Source organism: Natrix helvetica (assembly GCF_964273705.1).
Source record: "Natrix helvetica genome assembly, chromosome: 7".
Taxonomy (NCBI): domain Eukaryota; kingdom Metazoa; phylum Chordata; class Lepidosauria; order Squamata; family Natricidae; genus Natrix; species Natrix helvetica.
Genome location: NC_138558.1, coordinates 75763891 through 75785186, shown reverse-complemented (window position 1 = coordinate 75785186; position 21296 = coordinate 75763891). Strand labels below are relative to the sequence as shown.

General features: G+C 44.3%; 1 protein-coding gene across 1 annotated transcript in view; it reads left to right on the top strand.

The window, feature by feature from the left end:
• Window positions 1-21296, top strand: part of SLC34A2 (solute carrier family 34 member 2) — a 34990-nt gene that overhangs the window by 8785 nt on the left and 4909 nt on the right. Inside the window, exons 4-12 of the mRNA XM_081958981.1 lie at window positions 2246-2374; window positions 6546-6689; window positions 8472-8583; window positions 11414-11609; window positions 13554-13649; window positions 15701-15821; window positions 17054-17221; window positions 18656-18772; window positions 19705-19829. Coding sequence (XP_081815107.1) covers window positions 2246-2374; window positions 6546-6689; window positions 8472-8583; window positions 11414-11609; window positions 13554-13649; window positions 15701-15821; window positions 17054-17221; window positions 18656-18772; window positions 19705-19829 — 1208 coding nt within the window. The remainder of the gene's footprint in view (window positions 1-2245; window positions 2375-6545; window positions 6690-8471; window positions 8584-11413; window positions 11610-13553; window positions 13650-15700; window positions 15822-17053; window positions 17222-18655; window positions 18773-19704; window positions 19830-21296) is intronic.

The window sequence follows — 21296 nt, the reverse complement described above, 5'->3', positions numbered from 1 at the left end:
GGTTGTTGTTCCACCCAAACTGTGCATTGCAGTATTAGAGGCTTTACACATAGGGCATCCTGGAATTGTCAGGATGAAGTCTTTGGCTAGGAGTTACGTGTGGTGGCCTAACATGGACAGGGAGATCGAAGAATGAGTGGCTACCTGCACACCATGCCAGGAGTCCAGACCAGCTCCCCCAGAGGCTCCCCCAGAGGAGTGGGAGCAACCTCAAGCACCATGGTCTAGGGTGCACATTGACTTGGCTGGCCCAGTTCATAGCCATACATAGTTGTGGACACCTACTCGAAATGGTTAGAGGTAGTCCTGATGACCTCTACTACGGCAGAAGCGATCATCAAGGTGCTATGGAGACTTTTCTCCATGCATGGCCTGCCCGACATCTTGGTCTCTGACAACAGGCCCCAATTCATAGCCGTGCAATTTGAGACCTTCCTACCAGTTCAGGGAATCAGGCATGCCCTGGTCGCGCCATTCCACCCGGCCTCCAATGGTCAGGTGGAGAGAATGGTGAGAACTGCAAAAGAGGCCCTCTCTAGGATGGGCCCAGGAGATTGGCAAACAGGGGTTGACCATTACTTACTAATTCAGCACATCACGCCCAGTGCCACTACTGGGAGAAGCCCCTCTGAGCTTCTCATGGGTCGCGGCTAAGGTCCCACTTAGACTGGCTACACCCCAATTATTCTGCCTCATCGCCCCCAGACTCCACAAGCAAGATTCGGATATTTAGCATACAGGATTCAGTATACGCCCACAACTACGCCGGGGAACTCTGTGGATTCCTACCACAGTGATAGGCATCACCGGCCCTCGCTCTTACCTCCTAGAGCTCAAGGACGGTAGGAATTGGAGAAGGCACATTGCCCAACTCCGTGGCCGCCTCTCCAACTCCACTCTTAGACAACCAGAGGTAACTCCTGCACAAGTTAGCCAAAGCCCTACCCAAACGGAGCAAACACGCACTCCTTCCACAGGCAACTCAAGCCCGAGGGTACTGGGAAACTTATCTAGTTATGTTGCAGGCCCACAGCGAGCTCCAAACGAAACGTCTCTAGAAGCTCCAGCCACGGCCTGTGAAAGGTTCCAGGAGCTTCCATCAAGCATAGCAAACAGGTCCCTCCGACCTGTCCAAGGAAACCCCTCCTACTGAACTGCGCAGGTCAGGCAGAGCTACCCAAAATCCCGCCTATCTGCGTGACTACGTAACAAGTAGGATTGTTCCATCCAAGAGGGGAGGGGTGTTAGATACTTGCTCTAACTTCAGTGGTTTCCACCAAGGTCCTCTGTTCCGGCGGGAACAGAGGTTTAATCCCATTGGTCGAAGGGTCTGACAGCTCCCTATAAAAGGACTGCTGTCAGACTCAACCTTCGCTGGATTGTTCTCACTTGTTGTACTCAATAAAGAGCTGTTGTTACCGTTAAGTCTGTGTGTGCCTATCCATTACCCAATCTAACAGGTTTTGTTTCAGATGGCGTGATTTCTTCATTCATAACTTCAATCTTCTCTGTTTTGTTTCTTTGCTTTGAAAGCAAATGGCGGGCTGGAAGGACAAAATGGGGCATGGCGCATCACCACGAATGATGACAAAGCAGTATTAAGCGATAACCTCTTCCTCCACATTTGATATTCTCTTAATTGAGTCTCAGTTAATGCACAGCACTGAGAATTCTGCAAATTCAGGTGCTTTGACAAAAGAAAAAAAAACACTCAATCATTCCCCTGGCTCAGCTGATAAGGGAGGAGAGCTTGTGGCTTAGAGGTTAATATAACTGCCTAATATGTAAAAACAGCCCCAAGTTCGAATCCCAGAAGGGTATGGCTAGCTGATGAGAGCTAAATAGCTTGAAATAGATCTATACTAGTTTCCCTTCATTTATTTATCAGCAAAAATGCAACAAACACACACACACACACATATATGGAAAGACATGTGTGTGTGTGTGTGTGTGTGTGTGTGCATGCTAAAAGAAATAGGATGAGCTCTATCAATAAAAGAATCTAAACATGAAATGGTATTTTCTCTTTCAAAGTAAAGGACCCTTTTAAAATGTTTTTTAAAGCTTCGTTTTAAAAAAAAACTCCTTTTAGCTAAAGTTAAATTTTAATGATGAGAACATTCCTTCTGGTTTATTATCCACAGGGCTCCTATTATCAACCTTGACTCCATGAACTTATAGATGAGATTTTTGAGACTTATATTTTGTGCTAATTACACACAAACGCTCCCTTTGTCTTTTGCAGAGCTCGATGGAAAACACAAAGTCCTTTATGTTTTGCGAGGCGCCGGGAAATTTATTCTTCTGCTCGGATTGCTTTACTTTTTCGTTTGCTCCTTGGACGTGCTCAGCTCTGCTTTCCAGTTAGTTGGAGGTAAGGCAAGAATTTCAAGTGTCTCTAACTCAGTACATTACAATGTATGTTATTTGAGGATAGAGAAAGTCTTATCGGCTTCATTTCTGCAGAATAAATATTTTTAAGCATTGCAACCCCAAAAGAACTGCTCTTCAAGACCGAGGAATGTGCAAATAAAAGCTACAAGGAGCATTTATGGCAGCTCCAAAAGAACCAGAAATAATTCTGTTTTTAAGACATTATATAATCAGGATTATTGGTACTAAGGATAGCAAACGTAGATGGGGTTATGACAATTCGCTGTGGCCAACTTGCTAAGGCCAAAATGCCATGTTTTTTTGCTGCTGTGCATGTCCACCACATATGACAATATGTTCCTTGGGCCTTTTCCAGTGGATCTGTTTGAAAATATTTTCGCTAATGTCGCTGGCACAATTCAACACCTCTTTGTTGATTGCTCTGAGTGTCCATGGTGTAGACAATAATTTATGCCGTGCCACAGGTCACAGGCGCCAGTTCTTCTTCAATCAGCCTTTCTTAGTGTCCAACTCTCACACCCATACATCATTACACGGAGGATTGTTGCTCTCACTAGTTCTGGAGTAGCCGAAGTAATTAATCTTTCCTCTAAGGCAGTGTCAACAAACTTTAAGATGGGTGGACTTCAGTTCTCAGAAATCCCCAGCCAGCCTTGGACTCCATCCATGTTGAAGTGGCTGAGGTTGGTAAACACGGTTCTAAGAGGCTCCTGGCAGCCTATATAAGGTCACACCCCCATTAGTTTAGCAACAGTTTTGTGAGCTAGACTGGGCTGAGAGAAAAGGCAGGGGTCAAAGGCATCCAAGAAAGTGTCTCTTCCTTTACTGTCCTGAGACAGTAAAAAGCACACACTTAGTCCCAAAAACCCTCTTTTTATTTTAACGGCTGTGAATTATGTTTGTTCACAGCCTGTAATGAGTCACAAATAGTTTGTAAAGAGTCCGGCTGAAGTCTGCCAAAGTCTTTCGGGATAAAGCTGATAAGCACCCACCTTTATCTCCCTTGAAACCCTGCCAAAGACCTAATGGGCAATTAGCTTGGCAAGGCTTGACATGGAGCACAGAATCAAAACAGAGTTTCAGACTTTGAACTGACCAGAACAAACAAAGTTGCTTCCTGCAAAGGCTCACGTGCCTTTGCTCCTCCTTTATGTCTTATGGGAGGGGCCAATCAGCTCCAAGCCTTACTCCTTTTGTCTTAACTGTTCTTGCCTTCTGGCAGCTCTGCACAGGTGCGCACTGGGAACAGGCTCCCCCTATTCCTCTGCCTCGCTGATGTCAGACTCTGGAGGCAGCACATAACTCCCAGATGGCCACAGCCTCCTCTCTGCCTCCGACACAGAGTCCGAGTCCGAGTCTCCCCAGACTCCACTGCTGGCCCATGTTCCTCCTCAACCTCCTCACTGTCTGACTCTGCTGCCAGCTTTGCAGACCGCTGGCAGACCACAACAGAAAGCTCCATAGCTGACTGGGGTCTTGAACCCAGGACTCCGCAGTCCTCAACAAACTTTCTAAGCACAGCTTTATATGGATTGCTTGGTCTTGATCTTGGGCTCATATAGAAAACCTGATTTAACTAGATGTTTAACTGGCTGATATCCAAGGAATGGATTTATCTCAAAGAGATCACTTCCTCATTAGAACATCAACGCACTAATGAGGGGTAGATCTTCCTGCCTGTTATTTTGTCCCAAAGACATGGGAAGGTGCACCAAAGTCTCTAAATATCTATGGAGGTTCTCAATCATTCAGGCCATGGCTGTCATAAAGATGTTTTTTATTTTATTTTAAATACAACTGGACTTTCTGATTTTACTTTTAAGACTTTTCCAAGAAGCTTCTTCAGTTCTGTCCCATTCCCCCACCAGTTAGTCAAAACTGAAGAAGCTTCTTGGAAAAGTCTTAAAAGTAAAATCAGAAAGTCCAGTTGTCTTTAAAATAAAATAAAAACATCTTTATGACAGCCATGGCCTGAATGATTGAGAACCTCCATATATATTTAGAGACTTTGGTGCATCTTCTCAAGTCTTTGGGACAAAATAACAGGCTGAAAGATCTACCCTTCATCAGTGGGTGATGAGGAAGAGGCCACCAATAAAGCAAAACACATCGTAAGGGATGTTTTGTGCCCAGGCATCCTTGCTCTCTGTTGTTGCTAAAATTCACCCAGATGGGTTTTCCCAAGGAAATCAGAGCAGCAATGATTTGAATAAAAGGCATGTTTAATATTTGACTGAACCAAACACGGAAACGTGAAGAGGATTTTCCCAGACTTATTTATAAGACGTAGTCACCTTGCCAACAAAAGGGCGTATAGTCAAGGCTGCGGTTTCCCCAGTTGCAATGGATGGCTGTGAAAGTTGGACTATAAGGAAGGCTGAGTGCCAAAGAATGGAGGCCTTTGAACTCTGGTGCTGGAGAAGAAGACTCCTGCATTGAGTCCCTTGGACTGCAAGGCCATCCAACCGGTCAGTCCTAGAGGAGATCAACCCTGGATGCTCTTTAGAAGGCCAGATCCTGAAGAGGAAACTCAAAGACTTTGGCCACCTAATGAGAAGGAAGAAGGACCCCCTGGAAAAGAGCCTCATGCTGGGAACGATGGAGGGCAAAAGAAGAAGAAGGGGACGGCAGAGAAGGAGGGGGCTGAATGGAGTCACCAAAGCAGCTGGCGTGAGCTTAAATAGACTCCAGAGGATGGCAGAGGATAGGAAGGCCTGGAGGAATGTTCTCCATGGGGTCCCAATGGGTCGGACATGACTTCGCAACTAACAACAACAATTCTTTGAACACACCGAGATGTTTTATTTCCCAGGTTTCTTCCCATTTAGGAGATTAGCTGTCAATTGACTCACCACTCTTACCATTTCCTCTATTTGACACCCTTAAAAGACGCTGTATGTAGAGAATTAATATCTCACAAGGGTTCTCGGAGCAAGGCTGGCTAAACTCAGTTTTCCTGGGCTTCCTTAGTTGAACACAATCAGCCTCTGAGGCCTACTGGGCATAAGAGATGTCAACCACATGGGGATGTAGTGGGTGTGGTGTGGGAGGAGACCTGTTTGTTTCCTTCAACTTGCACTGTTGTAACATTGTGCAGGTAGCTGCCAATCTATGACTTAATCTCTTACCCCAAACTAATCTCTTAATCTAGAGTCTTAAATGTTTGGTAATGCACAGGGTGACGGAGAACGTCTTATCCAGGAGATTCAATAGATAAAACACCTTTCACAGACACTTGAAGAAGGTAGATCGGTGTGTACACCCATATGCAAAAAGTTGTGGGAACCCTTTTAGTCTTCATCTCCAGTTAAGGAAACAAGTTCCCTTCCCTATAGGTCTTTCATGCTACGAAGACAAGTATTGTAATTAAATACAATTTAAGGGATATTTTTCCACCGTCTTTTTTTGAAAGACTGGTGATATGACGTTGTTGGAATTCATTGTTGGAATGTATTTCTGTGCAACAACTACAGTAGTATTCAGCCAGTAGATGGCAGTATTTACAAGTTTGGATCTATGGTATTTTCTCTATGGTCTTTTGCTCTAAGTAGAGTTTCCTGTTGCAGTTAAATAGAGTAGTTGAGCAGTAAAGCACATGGTTATTGTACTCTTTGCTCTGTGTGATCCTTTATATAATCAGAATGTCTAATAAATGTAAACCTCTGTTCTTTATGCTATGGTTCACATCCTGTGAGGTCTATCAGATCATCGCCAGATATTGTTCTTTTTGTTATGGAGGTTCTAGTGTTATGAAGGTTATTTAAAGCTGTAGTATTCCATTTAAGACCCTAATTGAGCCTAAAATTTATGTTGCTAAGCAAAATATTTAAGTGAATTTTGCCCCGTTTTACCACCTTTTCCACCACAGTTGTTAAATGAGTCACCCCAGTTGTTAAGTGAATCTGATTTCCCCATTGACTTTGCTGATAAGAAGGTTGCAAAAAGGTGACCACATGACCCTGGGACACTGCAACCGTCATAAGTATGAACCAGTCACCAAGCATCCAAATTTTGACCATGGAGAGGCTGCCATGGTCATAAGTGTGATAAATGGGCCTCAGTCGCTTTGTTTCAGAGCCGTTGCAACTTTGCAACGGTCACTAAATGATCTGTCGCAAGTCGAGGACTACCTGTAAGTTTTATTTCTACAGGCAAAGCAGCAGGAGACATTTTCAAGGATGGTTCCGTCTTATCAAACCCCGTCGCAGGCCTAGTCATCGGCGTTCTGGTGACAGTGATGGTGCAAAGTTCTAGCACGTCTTCCTCTATCATTGTCAGCATGGTGTCTTCTTCACGTGAGTCAACCATAGAACGTTTTTTTGGATTTCGTAACTTCTTTTGAGAGTTTGTCAGCCACAAAATAGGGAAAGAACAAGAGAGCAATCCACTAGTAATTGCCTTCTTCTATCATGGTCAGCATGGTGTCTTCTTCATGTGAGTCAACTGTACCAGTGATGGTAAACCTTTTCGGCACCGAGTGCACAAACCGGAACATGTATGCAATGCATACATGCGCTCTCTGGAGCTCTGGAAACCCGAAGACCAGCTGGCCGGTATGCGGCTGCCTGGTTTGTGGGCATTTCTGGCTGTTTTTCTGGCCATTTTCAGGGCATTTTCCAGCACTCCAGTGCCCATCGAGACCAATGGTGGCTTCCAGATCCTGTTCCAACCGGTATGGTTGGAACGGGCCCGGTATTACCCACATGGATGCGTGCGGTGCGCGCATGTGTCATACCTGCCTGTGACGCCTCTGCAAGCCTCTGCAACGCTCCAGCTGTTCGGTGGAGCGTCCCGCAGGTGCTGTACGTGCCATGTGCATGCACGGAAGCGCCAAAGGCTTAAAGGAAGGGTAAGGAGCTTGGGCGGGCGGGTGGGCCCTCCGGGCAGGCTCCGGTACACCCGTACCGGGGAGTACCACCTGCAAACCACCACTGATGTGTGCCCGCATGCACTCTGGAGCTCCGGAAACCCAAAGACCAGCTGGCCCGTGGGCGCCTGCCTGGTTTTTGGGCATTTCTGGCTGTTTCAGATGGGTGATTGTCCAGTTTCTTCTTAAAAACCTCCAGTGTTGGAGCATTCACAACTTCTGGAGGCAAGTTGTTCCACTGATTAATTGTTCTAACTGTCAGGAAATTTCTCCTCCATTTTAAGTGGCTTCTCTGCTTGGTTAGTTATCAGTGGTGGGATTCAGCCGGTTCGCACTTATTCGGGAGAATTGGTTGTTAACTTTCAAAGCAATTTGGAGAACCGGTTGTTGGAAGAAATCTCCTTTTGTTTTTTTCCCCACTTCACAGGGCTAATCCTGTAAGGAAGGCAGGAAGGAACACTCTGGTGTTGTTTCTAGCCTAATCTTTATTGCCCTGCTTACAGAAACTGCCTCTCTGGTTAACCCTTATTACATTATAACAGCTAAGATGAAGCGCCCATAGACGTGAATGACGTTGAGTTGGCCCTGCCCATACGATCACATGACCACTGAGCCATGCCCAGCCAGCTGGTCATTAGAGCAGTGAACCGGTTGTTAAATTATTTGAATCCCACCACTAGTTAGTTTCCACCCATTGCTTCTTGTCCTGCCCTTAGGTGCCTTGGAAAATAGCTTGACTCCCTCTTCTTTGTGGCAGCCCCTGAGATATTGGAAGACTGCTATCATGTCTCCCCTAGTCCTTCTTTTCTGTACACTGGCCAAACCCAGTTCCTGCAACCGTTCTTCATATGTTTTAGTCTCCCGTCCCCTAATCCTCTTTCTTGCTCTTCTCTGCACTCTTTCCAGAGTCTCCGCATCTTTTTTTATATCGCGGTGACCAAAACTGGATGCAGCATTCCAGGTGTGGCCTTAACTAAGGTTTTACAAAGCGGTACTAATACTTCACGTGATTTTGATTCTGCGCCTCTGTTTATACAGCCTGTTTATGTTTTGTATAAACTCTGTGCATACAAAAGTTTGGTAGAAAGCAATTGGGAGAAGTGGAATTCGGTACCTTCCAGGCACTGAAGCAGTCATGTATGAGCCAAAAGTTCTCCTTTGTTACATTTTCACCTGTAATCCTTACTATATTATACATTTATTTTTGCAGTGTTGAGCGTCAAGCATGCGATCCCAATCATAATGGGAGCCAATATTGGGACTTCGGTGACAAATACCATTGTGGCACTGATGCAAGCTGGAGATAGGAATGAATTTCGAAGGTATCACTCATTTATCTTAAGACGGGCTAATAGGAATCAGGGCAATAATGTCACTGCTAGGAAAGGCAGCGAAAGAAAACCTACAAAATTAATGCAAATCTAAACCTCCATGCCATCTATAATAATAATCCTGGTCAGCCCTCAACTTCCAACAGTTTGTTTAGCGACTCTTCAAAAATCACACTGAAAAGAAGGGACTTTCGGCTAACATTTTGCAATTTATTTTTATTTATTTATTGCAATTTGTCAAACAGAAGCAAAAACAGGAATAGTATAAAATTACAATGATAGAGATGATAGGCACACTAGGGCGCTTATGCATACCCCCTCTACTGACCACTTAAGTATGAAGTAAGGCAGTGGTGGGATTCAATTTTTTTTTTACTACTGGTTCTGTGGGCATGGCTTGGTGGGTGTGGCAGGGGAAGGTTACTGTAAAATCCCCATTCCCTTCCCACTCCAGGGGAAGGATACTGCAAAATCTCCATTCCCTTCCCACTCCAGGGGAAGGATACTGCAAAATCCCCATTCTTTCCCCACTCCAGGGGAAGGATACTGCAAAATCCCCATTCCCTCCCCACTCCAGGGGAAGGATACTGTAAAATCTCCATTCCCTCCCCACTCCAGGGGAAGGATACTGCAAAATCTCCATTCCCTCCCCACTCCAGGGGAAGGATACTGCAAAATCTCCATTCCCTCCCCACTCCAGGGGAAGGATACTGTAAAATCTCCATTCCCTCACCACTCCAGGGGAAGGATATTGCAAATTCCCCATTCCCTCCCCACTCCAGGGGAAGGATACTGCAAAATCCCCATTCCCTCCTGATCAGCTGGGACTCAGGAGGCAGAGAATAGATGGGGGTGGGGCCAGTCAAAGGTGGTATTTGCCGGTTCTCCAAACTACTCAAAATTTGCGCTACCAGTTCTCCAGAACTGGTGAGAACCTGCTGAATGCCACCTCTGAAGTAAGGCCCACGGAAGTCAATTTGTGACGGATAACTGTGAAAATTTGTAGGTGAGACAAGTGAATCAGGTAGGGCATTCCAGATTTTGACAACTCTTAATTACAAAAATTCTATTTCTTTTACAGTCAACTTTAGAATGATTTACATTGAGTTTAAAGTGGTTGTTTGCATGCATATTCTTTCAATTAAAACAGAAAAAAAAAATCATTTACAGGGAAAAAAACATTACTGCATACAATTTTGTATGCAATACCTAAATCTGACTGAAAGCGACCCAGTTCACAGTTATCCAAGAATTTTGAGCCTTGTAGCAAAGAGAATTCTATTATGTGTAGAAGAGTGCAAGGCCTTTCTCGTAAAATACTTCTGAGCTCGCTCAATTGTGCTAATCAACAACCATCGCAGCTTCCCCGTTATCACGTGATCAAAATTCAGACGTTTGGCAACTGACTCATATTTATGACGGTCGCACATGATCTCCTTTGGCGACCTTCTGACAAGCAAAATCAACGGGGGAGGGAAGGATTCACTTAACAACTGAGTTACTAATTTAAGAACGGCAGTGATTCCCTTAACAACAGTGGCAGGAAAGGTCGTAAAATGGGACAAAACTCGCTTAACAGCACTCTGTACATAAATGCAATCAAATGTCTTCATAAAAAGCTAATGACAGCCTCAGGGCCATTGCTCTAATGCAGTGTTTCTCAAACTTGGCGACTTTAAGTCCTGTGGACTTCAACTCCCAGAATTCCCCAGCCAGCTATGCTGGCTGGGGGATTCTGGGAGTTGAAGTCCACAGGACTTAAAGTCGCCAAGTTTGAGAAACACTGCTCTAATGCAATGCAGGAGAAAGGAAGATCAGTCCCTTGTTTTCTTTTGGGACTGGCAAAAAGAGAACACAAAAACATCTGACTTCCTTATGGTAAATAATTCCTTAAGTTTTCCCTTAAGGCGGGGCTACTTGAATCAACAGTTAAGAATTAAGATTGCTGGGAGAAATATCAACACCCTCAGATATGCAGACGATGCCACTCTAATGGCAGAAAGTGAAGAGGAACTAAAGGGCCTCTTGATGTGGGTGAAGGAGGAGAGGGCAAACGTTGGCTTGAGACTCAACATTAAGAAGACTAAGATCATGGCGTCTGGCCCTCTCAATTCCTGGCAAATAGATGGGGAAGAAACGGAGGGAGTGACAGATTTTATTTTTCTGGACTCCAAGATCACCGCAGATGGGGGACTGCAGCCAAGAAATCAAAAGAGGCTTGCTCCTGGGGAGGAAAGTGATGGCAAATCTAGGCAGCATCCTAAAAAGCAAAGACATCCCCCTGCCAACAAAAGTGTGCCTAGTCAAGGCTCTGGTTTTCCCAGTTGCCATGGATGGCTGTGAAAGTTGGACCATAAGGAAGGCTGAGCGCCAAAGAATGGAAGCCTTTGAACTCTGGTGCTGGAGAAGAAGACTCCTGCATTGAGTCCCTTGGACTGCAAGGCCATCCAACCGGTCAGTCCTAGAGGAGATCAACCCTGGCTGCTCTTTAGAAGGCCAGATCCTGAAGAGGAAACTCAAAGACTTTGGCCACCTGATGAGAAGGAAGAAGGACTCCCTGGAGAAGAGCCTCATGCTGGGAACGATGGAGGGCAAAAGAAGAAGAAGGGGGTGGCAGAGAAGGAGGGGGCTGGATGGAGTCACCGAAGCAGCCGGCGTGAGCTTAAATGGACTCCAGAGGATGGTAGAGGACAGGAAGGCCTGGAGGAACGTGGTCCATGGGGTTGCTTAGTTGAACACTAACCCTCTGAAGCTCTTTCTGTGTCTTTGGTTGTCTTTCTGTTGAACGTCTTCTGATCGCACTCTGTTTGTCTGTCTCCAGGGCCTTTGCGGGTGCTACCGTCCACGATTTCTTTAACTGGCTTTCCGTGTTTGTGCTGTTGCCCATCGAAGTGGCCTCTCAGTATCTCTACCACCTGACCAGCCTTATTGTGGACTCATTTCAGCTGGAAAGTGGGGAAAACGCCCCTGAATTGCTAAAAGTCATCACGGATCCCTTCACAAAACTCATCATCCAGGTATAAATTCTTCCCTTATTTATTGACCTAGACCAGGTTGCTCAGACCTCTCTTTGTCCTTCACTAATGCAATGCTAGGAATGAAAAAAAAGGGACTCCAGAACATCCATGGAGCTTCTCAGTCATGGTTGTCCCAAAGGTGCTTCTTTTTTCAAGAGGCAACTGGACTTTCTTGCTTTTCTTTGAAGATGTTTTGCTTCTCACCCAAGAAACAAGTTCTTCTCCTTCTTCTCCTTCTTCTCCCTCCTTCTCCTCCTTCTCCTTCTCCTTCTTCTTCTGCAAGTGGGTGGTATGTGGTACCATGTTCCCTGTATCTGTTTGCATCTCCAGCATTCTGGTGATCTATTTGGAAACATTTTTGCTAGTCTTACTGGGGGTAGATGCCATCTATAAAACATTTTATATAGGTTTACTCTATAAGCTGCCAACATTGTCAATTTATAATTCCCCCACCACCACACACATACACACACAATTTCTCTTTTTAGATTCTTGATGCTTAATGTTAGATTCGTTGAAACTTTATAGCCTCATCGGACATCTTGTTTGATATTTCAGAAAATTAAAACATCTACATAACTAGTATATGGCCTCACGGTTATTTCAATCTTCTTTTTGAAAAAAAAATCTTCCTGGAATTTGTTTTCATGTTCTTTCTTCTCTTTGTTTCCTCCTTCAAAAGATTGGAAGAATTATGCCATTCTAATTTTGCTCCTGTTGATTAATGCTATTATCTTTGTACTGTGCTGCCAGTCCTATTCTCTCTCTCTCTCTCTCTCTCCCTCTCTCCCTCCCTCTCTCTCTCTCTCTCTCTCACTCACTCACTCACTCACTGGATTGAAATCTGTTCTAATCTTCCAAGCTTGTCCGGAAGATCAGAATAAATGTTAAACAACAGCAAAATAGTTCCTTGGTCACAATAGAACAGGGGTCTCCAATCCCCTGGGCCGTGGCCTTTTTGCAACTGAGTCACCCAAGCGGTGGGCCGGCAGTGCCCACATGCATCAGCATGCAGTTCAACTTGCAGTCGAGTTGTGTGTGTATGCACATGTTCGCTGGCCCACTGCTTGCATGAATTGAGATGCACGTACACCCCAGCCAGCCGCTTCCTCAGTCCGATAGTTGCCTAGATCCATTTGCAATAAGAATAGAATAGAATAGCAGAGTTGGAAGGCACCTTGGAGGTCTTCTAGTCCAACCCTCTGTTTAGGCCGGAAATCATACACCACTTCAGACAAACGGTTATCCAACATCTTCTTAAAAATGGCCAGTATTGGAGCATTCACAACTTCTGGAGGCAAGTTGTTCCACTGTTCCACTAACTGTCAGGAAACTTCTCCTCAGTTCTAAGTTGCTTCTGTCCTTGAATAGTTTCCACCCATTGCTTCTTGTTCTACCCTCAGGTGCCTTGGAGAATAGCTTGACTCCCTCTTCTTTGTGGCAACCCCTGAGATATTGGAACACTGCTATTATGTCTCCCCTGGTCCTTCTTTTCATTAAACTAGACATCCCCAGTTCCTGCAACCGTTCTTCATATGTTTTGGCCTCCAGTCCCCTAATCCTCTTTCTTGCTCTTCTCTGCACTCTTTTCAGAGTCTCAAAATCTTTTTTACATTGTGGCGACCAAAACTGGATGCAAATATTCCACGTGTGGCCTTACCAAGGCCTTATAAAGTGGTATTAACACTTCACGTGATCTTGATTCTCGCCCTCTGTTGATGCAGCCTAGAACTGTGTTGGCTTTTTTGCCAGCTACCGCACACGGCTGGCTCTATAAGTTATATTTTATTTTGACCTCGTGTTAGCTTTTCACACCTTTTGAGTCACATTGGGCTGACCTTTTGGAAGCTGCAAGGCACAAGAAAATTAATCTGATGAAATGTGCGTTCTTCAATTGATAACTCCAATAAACAGGATTTCCACTTTGCTTCCTTTGATTAACAGCTCGATAAATCAGTCATAAATGCAATTGCGACGGGAGATGATGCAGCGAAAAATAAAAGCCTGGTGAAAGTTTGGTGCAAAACAAAAAAGAACACGGTGAGTGTTGCGTTAAGGGATGATTTGACGCAGATAAGAGGCCTGGGTTATCGTTGGATTAGTCCTTTTTATCTTTAATAACTGCTCACTAAATGAAGAGAGTGATCATGATAATGTGATAATGTTCTAGGTATTCCTTCTTCTAGGAAATCAAACTGCGATTGCATTTATTGTTTTGGAAAGGGTATATACCGTATTTTTCAGAGGACAAGATGCACCTTTTTCTCCCCTAAAAGTGAGTGAAAATGTGGGTGCTTCTTATACACCAAATGTAGCCCCCACCCCCACCCCCCACTCTGCCTCTGCCTCCTCCCAGCAATTTACCTCCTTGCAGCAAACGGGGAAAATGGGGCTTGCGGGAAGGCAGCAATAGGCTTTGGCAATCCCTGCAGCCTGAAACAGCTGATGATCAGGAGGCCCCTGCTTAAACTGAAAGTGAAAGTGAAACTTGCTGTTTTCTGCAAGGTGGCAAATTGCTGGGAGTCAGAGGCAGATTTTTTTTTCTTGCGCTAATCAGGCTAAACTGAAACAGGCTGTCTGCTATTTGCTCCAAGGAGGTAAGTCAATAACTATAAATGCCTATATAATGTTCAAAGTATTAGACTTATTTTTTAAAGACAGCTTTATTATTGTTCTAGACAGCTTAACAAAATGAAGAAGCTTTTTAAAACAAACGCTTTACCTGAAGAGGCCCAGTGCTATTGTATCTTCTTTTAAATAGCAGAGAATAACTATACCTCCAGAAAGCCACAACAATTTTAACAGCATCTGTGCAAGTACAGTGTGAAATGTAACACCACAAACAATGTATATCTTCTGTACTGTTTGCTGTTTGCTGCAAGGAGGCAAATTGCTGGGAGGCAGGTTTGTTTTCTCTTCTTTTCGTCCCCAAAATCTAGGTGCAGCTTATACTTTGGAGTGTCTTATACTCTGAAAAATATGGTAAATAGAATATCATACAGGTAGTCCTTGACTTCATTTGGTGACCATTCAAAGTTACGATGGCACTGAAAAAATGTATGACGGTTTGTCACACTTATGACCTTTGTAGCATTCCCCATGGTCACAAGATCAAAATTCAGAGGCTTGGCAGATGGTTCAGATTTACGATGGTTGCGTTGACCAGGGGTCATGTGATCCTTTTTGCGACCTTCTGACAAGCGAAGTCCATAGGGAAGACAGATTTGTTTAACATCCAGGGGACTAATTGCAGGGATTCACTTAAAAACTGAGGCAAGGCAGGCGTAAAATGGAGCAAAAACTCACTTAACAAATGCCTTGCTTAACAACAGAAATGTTGGGTTCAATTGCAGTCATATGTTGAGGACTACCTGTACTGAACTTTGATCTCCTAGAATCTAAATGTACGCATAAATATATCCAGCTTGAGTCATGCTGAATGTTATCAAAATTCAAAGAGTAGAAAAGTCAGGAGGAGGAGGAGGAGGAGGAGGAGGAGGAGGAGGAGGAGGAGGAGGAGGAGGAGGAGGAGGAGGAGGAGGAGGAGGAGGAGGAGGAGGAGGAGGAGAACTGTGAGGTCCTTGCTGCTCTCTGAGCCTGGTGGTTTTCTTGCAGATGTTTCATAACCCAACTAGGGAACATCATCAGTGCTAGAAGGGAGGGGGTTGCAGAAAGGAGGAGGGAGGAGGAAGAGGAGGGAAGAGGAGGAGGGGGAGGAAGAGGAAGAGAAGGAGGATAGTGGGGTCCTTTGTGCTCTGTGAGTTGGTGGTTTTCTTGCAGAAGTTTCATAACCCAACTAGGGAACATCATCAGTGCTAGAAGGGAGAGGGGGTTGCAGAAAGGAAGGGGAAGGGGAGGAAGAGGAGGAAGAGGGAGGCCCTTCTGGCTTTGTGATTCTCTTATGCCGTGAATTAACATTTCACTGTGATGGGTGAAATAGGGCCAGCATGGAAAGGTCCATAGTTCCATCATTCCCACTGCTAAGGTGAATTCTTTGGGGCTGTCATGTTTGTTTGTTTTTTGAATAATAATAGAGCCTAAATCAGCATAATGGGCTGGGTTCTATTGAGCAATTTTATCTCAATGCCTAGGTTGAAATGAATACGACCATCCCAGGACCCGAAAACTGCACGTCTTCAGGACTTTGCTGGACCAGCGGAAATATGACTTGGACCATCAAAAACGTGACGGAAACACAGAATCTTGAGAAATGTAAGGGAAAGGGGCTGCCTTAAGCCTTTTCTAAAGAGAGAAGGTCCGTTTTTCAAAACAAGAGATGGCCAGGCGTTGCGCTCGGAAAACGTCAGGCTGGAGAGAGGGCTCACCCCATCGCAATAGTGGCCCAAGCCTCTCAATGTTGACCATGGGGATGCCGTAACGGTCACAAGGGGGGGGGATGGCCGTAAGTCCCTTCTTCCTCTGCTGTTGTCACTTTGAACGGCCACCGAAGGAACTGTGGTACTTTATCAAAGTGCAATTTGATAAGTGTCTGAATTAATGCTAACTCACTTACTTAATTAATTAGTAATTACTTAATAATACTTTTTAATCTACACTGAGAGCATATGCACCAGACAAATTCTTTGTGTCACACATGGCCAATAAAGAATTCTATCCTATCCTATTATATTCTATTCCATTCCACTCTATTCTATTCTCTTTTTTCTATTCTAATTCTAATTCTATTGTCTCTTCTCTTCTCTGTTCTATCCTCTATCCTCTATCCTCTATCCTCTATCCTCTATTCTCTATTCTCTATTCTCTACTCTACTCTACTCTACTCTACTCTACTCTACTCTAATTCTATTCCATTCCATTCTCTTTTTTTCTATTCTAATTCTATTGTTCCTTCTCTTCTCTGTTCTATTCTCTATTCTCTACTCTACTCTATTCTAATTCTATGCCATTCCACTCCACTCCATTCCATTCCATTCTATTCCCTTTTTTCTATTCTAATTCTATTGTCTCTTCTCTTCTCTTCTCTTCTCTTCTCTTCTCTTCTCTTCTCTTCTAATTCTAATTCTAATTCTAATTCTACTCCATTCTACTCCACTCCACTCCATTCCATTCTCTTTTTTTCTATTCTAATTCTAATTGTATTGTCTATTCTCTCTTCTCTTCTCTTCTCTTCTCTTCTCTTCTCTTCTCTTCTCTTCTCTGTTCTGTTCTATTCTCTATTCTAATTCCATTCTATTCTATTAAAAAAAATACGTGTGAAGACAGGAAAGGAGGAAGGAATGGTTCAAATCAAAGGTTTCTCGCTAGATCTGGATCCCAAAAGTCAAGATCGTGGCCACATCTGAAGCATCGCACATAAAAATACTAGCGGGGTATTGTGGCTGTACAGCAGCCAACTTGACATTCCTCCCCAACCGTCAACTTTTTGGCCACAGCAGGACATAAGTCGCTTAGCATTGGCTGACGTGTCTCTTCTCCCTCCGTAGGCAAGCACATTTTTGTAGGATCTCAGCTGCAGGATCTGGCCGTTGGCCTCATCCTGCTCGCGCTCTCATTGCTCGTCCTCTGCACTTGCTTGGTATTGATTGTCAAACTGCTGAACTCGGTGCTTAAAGGGCAAGTCGCAAACGTCATCAAGAAAACGCTCAATACTGGTACGTATTTCTCCTGGGGTTCCCCCCCCCCCTCTTTTTCTTTTCGGTATTTAATTGTTTAACTAAAGTTTTCAACACAAAGAAGAAAGCAAGGAAATATAAAGGAAGGAAGGAAGGAAGGAAGGAAGGAAGGAAGGAAGGAAGGAAGGAAGGGAGGGAGGGAGGGAGGGAGGGAGGGAGGGAGGAAAAGAAAAAAGCTGCTCAGGGGAGGGGGGAAGCAAAAAAGTGCAAGAAATGAAGCAAAGGGTGAACCAAAAACAAAAAGGGCAGAAATAGCTTTTAAAAAGAAATTAAAAAGGAGTTCTTCCTAGCAGTTATTAAGTCAAAAGTATTTCTTCGGAATAGAGTAGAGTGGAGCAGAATAGATGAAAGAATATAATAGAATTAGGAATGAAAGAATAGAATGGAATGGGATAGAATAGAATATGGAAAGAATAGCATAGAATAGAACAGAGAATGAAAGAATAGAAATAAGAATGAAAGAATAGAATAGGAATAGAATAGAATAAAGAATGAAAGAACAGAATAGAGAATGGAAGAATAGAATAAAATAAAGAATGAAAGAATAGAATATGAATAGAACAGAACAGAATAGAATAGAATATGGAAAGAATAACATGGAATAGCCTAGAATAGAATAGAGAATGAAAGAATAGAATAAAGAATGAAAGAATAGAATATGAATAGAACAGAATAGTACAGCATATGGAAAGAATAGCATAGCATAGAATAGAATGGAATAGAATAGAGAATGAAAGAATAAAATAGAAATAAGAATGACAGAATAGAATAAAGAATGAAAGAACAGAATAGAATTAAGAATGAAGGAATAGAATAGAATAAGAATGAAAGAATAGAATAGAATAAAGAATGAAAGAACAGAATAGAATAAAGAATGAAGGAATAGAATAGAATAGAATTAAGAATGAAAGAACAGAATAGAATTAAGAATGAAGGAATAGAATAGAATAAGAATGAAAGAATAGAATAGAATAAAGAATGAAAGAACAGAATAGAATAAAGAATGAAGGAATAGAATAGAATAGAATAAAGAATGAAAGAATAGAATAGAATAAAGAATGAAAGAACAGAATAGAATAGAGAATGAAAGAATAGAATAAAGAATGAAAGAATAGAATAGAATTAAGAATGAAGGAATAGAAAAGAATAGAATAAAGAATGAAAGAATAGAATATGAATAGAATAGCTACATTACCACGGAGACGTCTTCGGACAGCACTGGCTCTTCGGCTTTGAAATGGAGATGAGCACCGCCCCCTAGAGTCGGGAACGACTGGCACATACGTCCGAGGGGAACCTTTCCCTTTACCGTTTAAGGTCCCTTCCAACTGTTAGTCTGTTATATATATTTAAGACAATGGATTAGGTGGAACAGAACATGCCGTATAAATCTTCTATTTCTCTGTTTTCCAGATTTCCCGTTTCCGTTTTCTTGGGTAACTGGTTATCTGGCTATGCTGGTAGGAGCTGGGATGACCTTCATTGTTCAAAGCAGTTCGGTCTTCACCTCGGCTATCACTCCACTTGTTGGTAAGAGCTTGATGCGTCTTTTTTGTTGTTATCTTTTGTGCATGTGCATTTAAACAAAGTAGAATCTGTCTCACTTTCATTTGCTGGATTGATCTGCAACAGAATAGCTGCTATATTTTATACCCATGATGGGGAACCTATGGCACACGTGCCACAGGTGGCATGCAGAGCCTTCTCTGCGGGCATGCCAGCCGCTCCACCACGCAATCATGATCTGGCTGTTTGAAAATCTCCATAGACCATGGTTTGCAATTGCTGTGCAAACTTTGCTTTCAGAACCGAGTTTGCAAGTGGCAGCTTAGGGAAGGAGAATCTTTGCAACTGCAAATGCAGGAGGTGATCAGGCTGAGGCTGAGGGAGGAGGCGTCAAACAAGTAATGAGCCTAGAATCCTTTCACACCCACAAGACATCTAAGTCCAGCCCTCCTTGAATTCCGTTGACTCTTAGCAATAGCCCTTAGACTTATATACCCCTTCACAGTGCTTTGCAGCCCTCTCCAAGCAATTTACAGAGTCGGCCCCTTGACCCCCAACAATCTGGGTCCTCATTTTACCCACCTCAGAAGGACAGAAAGGCTGATTCAACCTTGAACCGGTCAGGATTGAACTCCTAGCAGTGGGCAGAGTTTGGCTACAATACTGCACTCTAACCACTGCATTCTAACCACTGCGCCACCACAGCTCCTCTCTACCACCAATTTGCTTTGACCGTTAGTAGCTCAGATTCTTGTAGAGCGCATAAGCTTGCAATAAACCATCATATTCATTTGAACTGCCTGGATTAACCCGATTTCCCCACGTTTGACAGCAAGACATCGGAATTGTGGACGATGGGAAAGCCACTCGCTCAGTGGATGAAACATTTTGAACGCTACGGCATTGTATAGACTTACAATCAAACAATGCAATTTCTCCTGTTTTCTTCCCATCAGGAATTGGGGTTATAAGTATAGAACGGGCCTACCCCCTAACTTTGGGGTCAAATATCGGGACAACCACAACAGCCATTCTAGCTGCAATGGCCAGCCCGGGAAACCGACTGAAATACTCCTTACAGGTGAGCACTTCTTGATATTCGAAAGACTCTTGTTGATACAATTCAACTAAAATTACTCCTTTCTCTCAAGTTTCTCTTCAGCCATGACGATTTGCTTTAAGGCAATGATGGCGAATCTTTTCGGTACCAAGTACCCATTCTGGAACAAACGCGGGAGCGCAGGAAATGCATGTGCAGCTGGTCAGCTAGTTTTCGGGTTTCCAGCGCTCTGGCCCGCGTGAAGATCAGGTAGCCAGCACATGCAAGCATGCCGGCCAGCTGGTCTTTGGGTTTCCGCATGTGCAAAGCCAAGCTGGCCAGTGCATATGCACGCTGGAAAGCAGAAGAACACTGGCAGGTGCGCATGCGCTAGCAGCGGTGGCTCTTCTGTCCCAAGGACCGGCCCATGGATTTCCACTGCTCTCCTCTCCTCTGCCTTCTGCGCATCCACGCATCAAGCACTGGACTCAGCTGTTCCTCCTCTTCCTCATCAGCCACCTCCACACCTGGGGGCTGTTGACTCTCCATCTGAGGGCTGACAGACGGCCTAGGCTCCGTCTCTGTCTCTGTCTCTCTATCTGTCTCTGTCTCTCTCTGCCAGCTCCATTCCCTCTCCCCCCTCGGAGCTCTCAGGTTTCCTTGATGCTGACCCTCACTCCCACGCCTCCTCCTCCTCTAATTCAGCTGCTAGAAGGGCCAGTGGCCGATGGGTTACAACACCTGCGTTAAAAGCTTTCACTTTAAATGGATATTTTAAGGGAAGGAAAGGGGATTTTAAAACATGCTGCTTCTTGAGACTTGCCTATTCTTGCAAATAAACTGCTTATTATTTTGCGATGAAAAGCACCATATGAACTGATCAACCATCAGCAATACTGGTTTTTAACTGCCACCTGGGCTGTTATGGATTCTCTCTGGCTGTTGTGGCCCACCAGTGGCCAACAGAGCTGGCAGCAGATTCGGACAGTGAGGAGGGTTGGGGAGGAACCTGGGCCAGTCCTGGAGTCTGGGGAAGGCTCTGATGAGGGCTCTGTGTCGGAGGCAGAGAGAGGGCCAAGGCTGTTTGCCAGTTATCAGCTGCCTTCAGAGTCAGACATCAGTGAGGCAGAGGAACAGCTGGAGCCTGTTCCCAGTGTGCGCATGCGTAGAGTTGCCAGACGATGGGAAGAGCTAAAGAACAGGGGTCGACTTGGGAATAAGGCCACAGGGGAACGATGAATGCCCCCTCCCAGATGGAATGAAAAAGAAGCGAAAGGGGAGTGGAGTTTGCGGGAGACAATTAGTTCGCCCAGAGTCAGGTTAGCCGTCACGGGAGGCTCATCCTTCATGAGTGGTGGAGATGGAGGTCAGGGATGGGCCACGCCTCCCACAATAGCCAATGTGATCCTGGGAGAACCAGTTGTTAAATTTTTTGAATCCCACCAATGCCAGACGATGGGAAGAGCTAAAGAACAGGGGTCGACTTGGGAGTAAGGCCACAGGGGAACG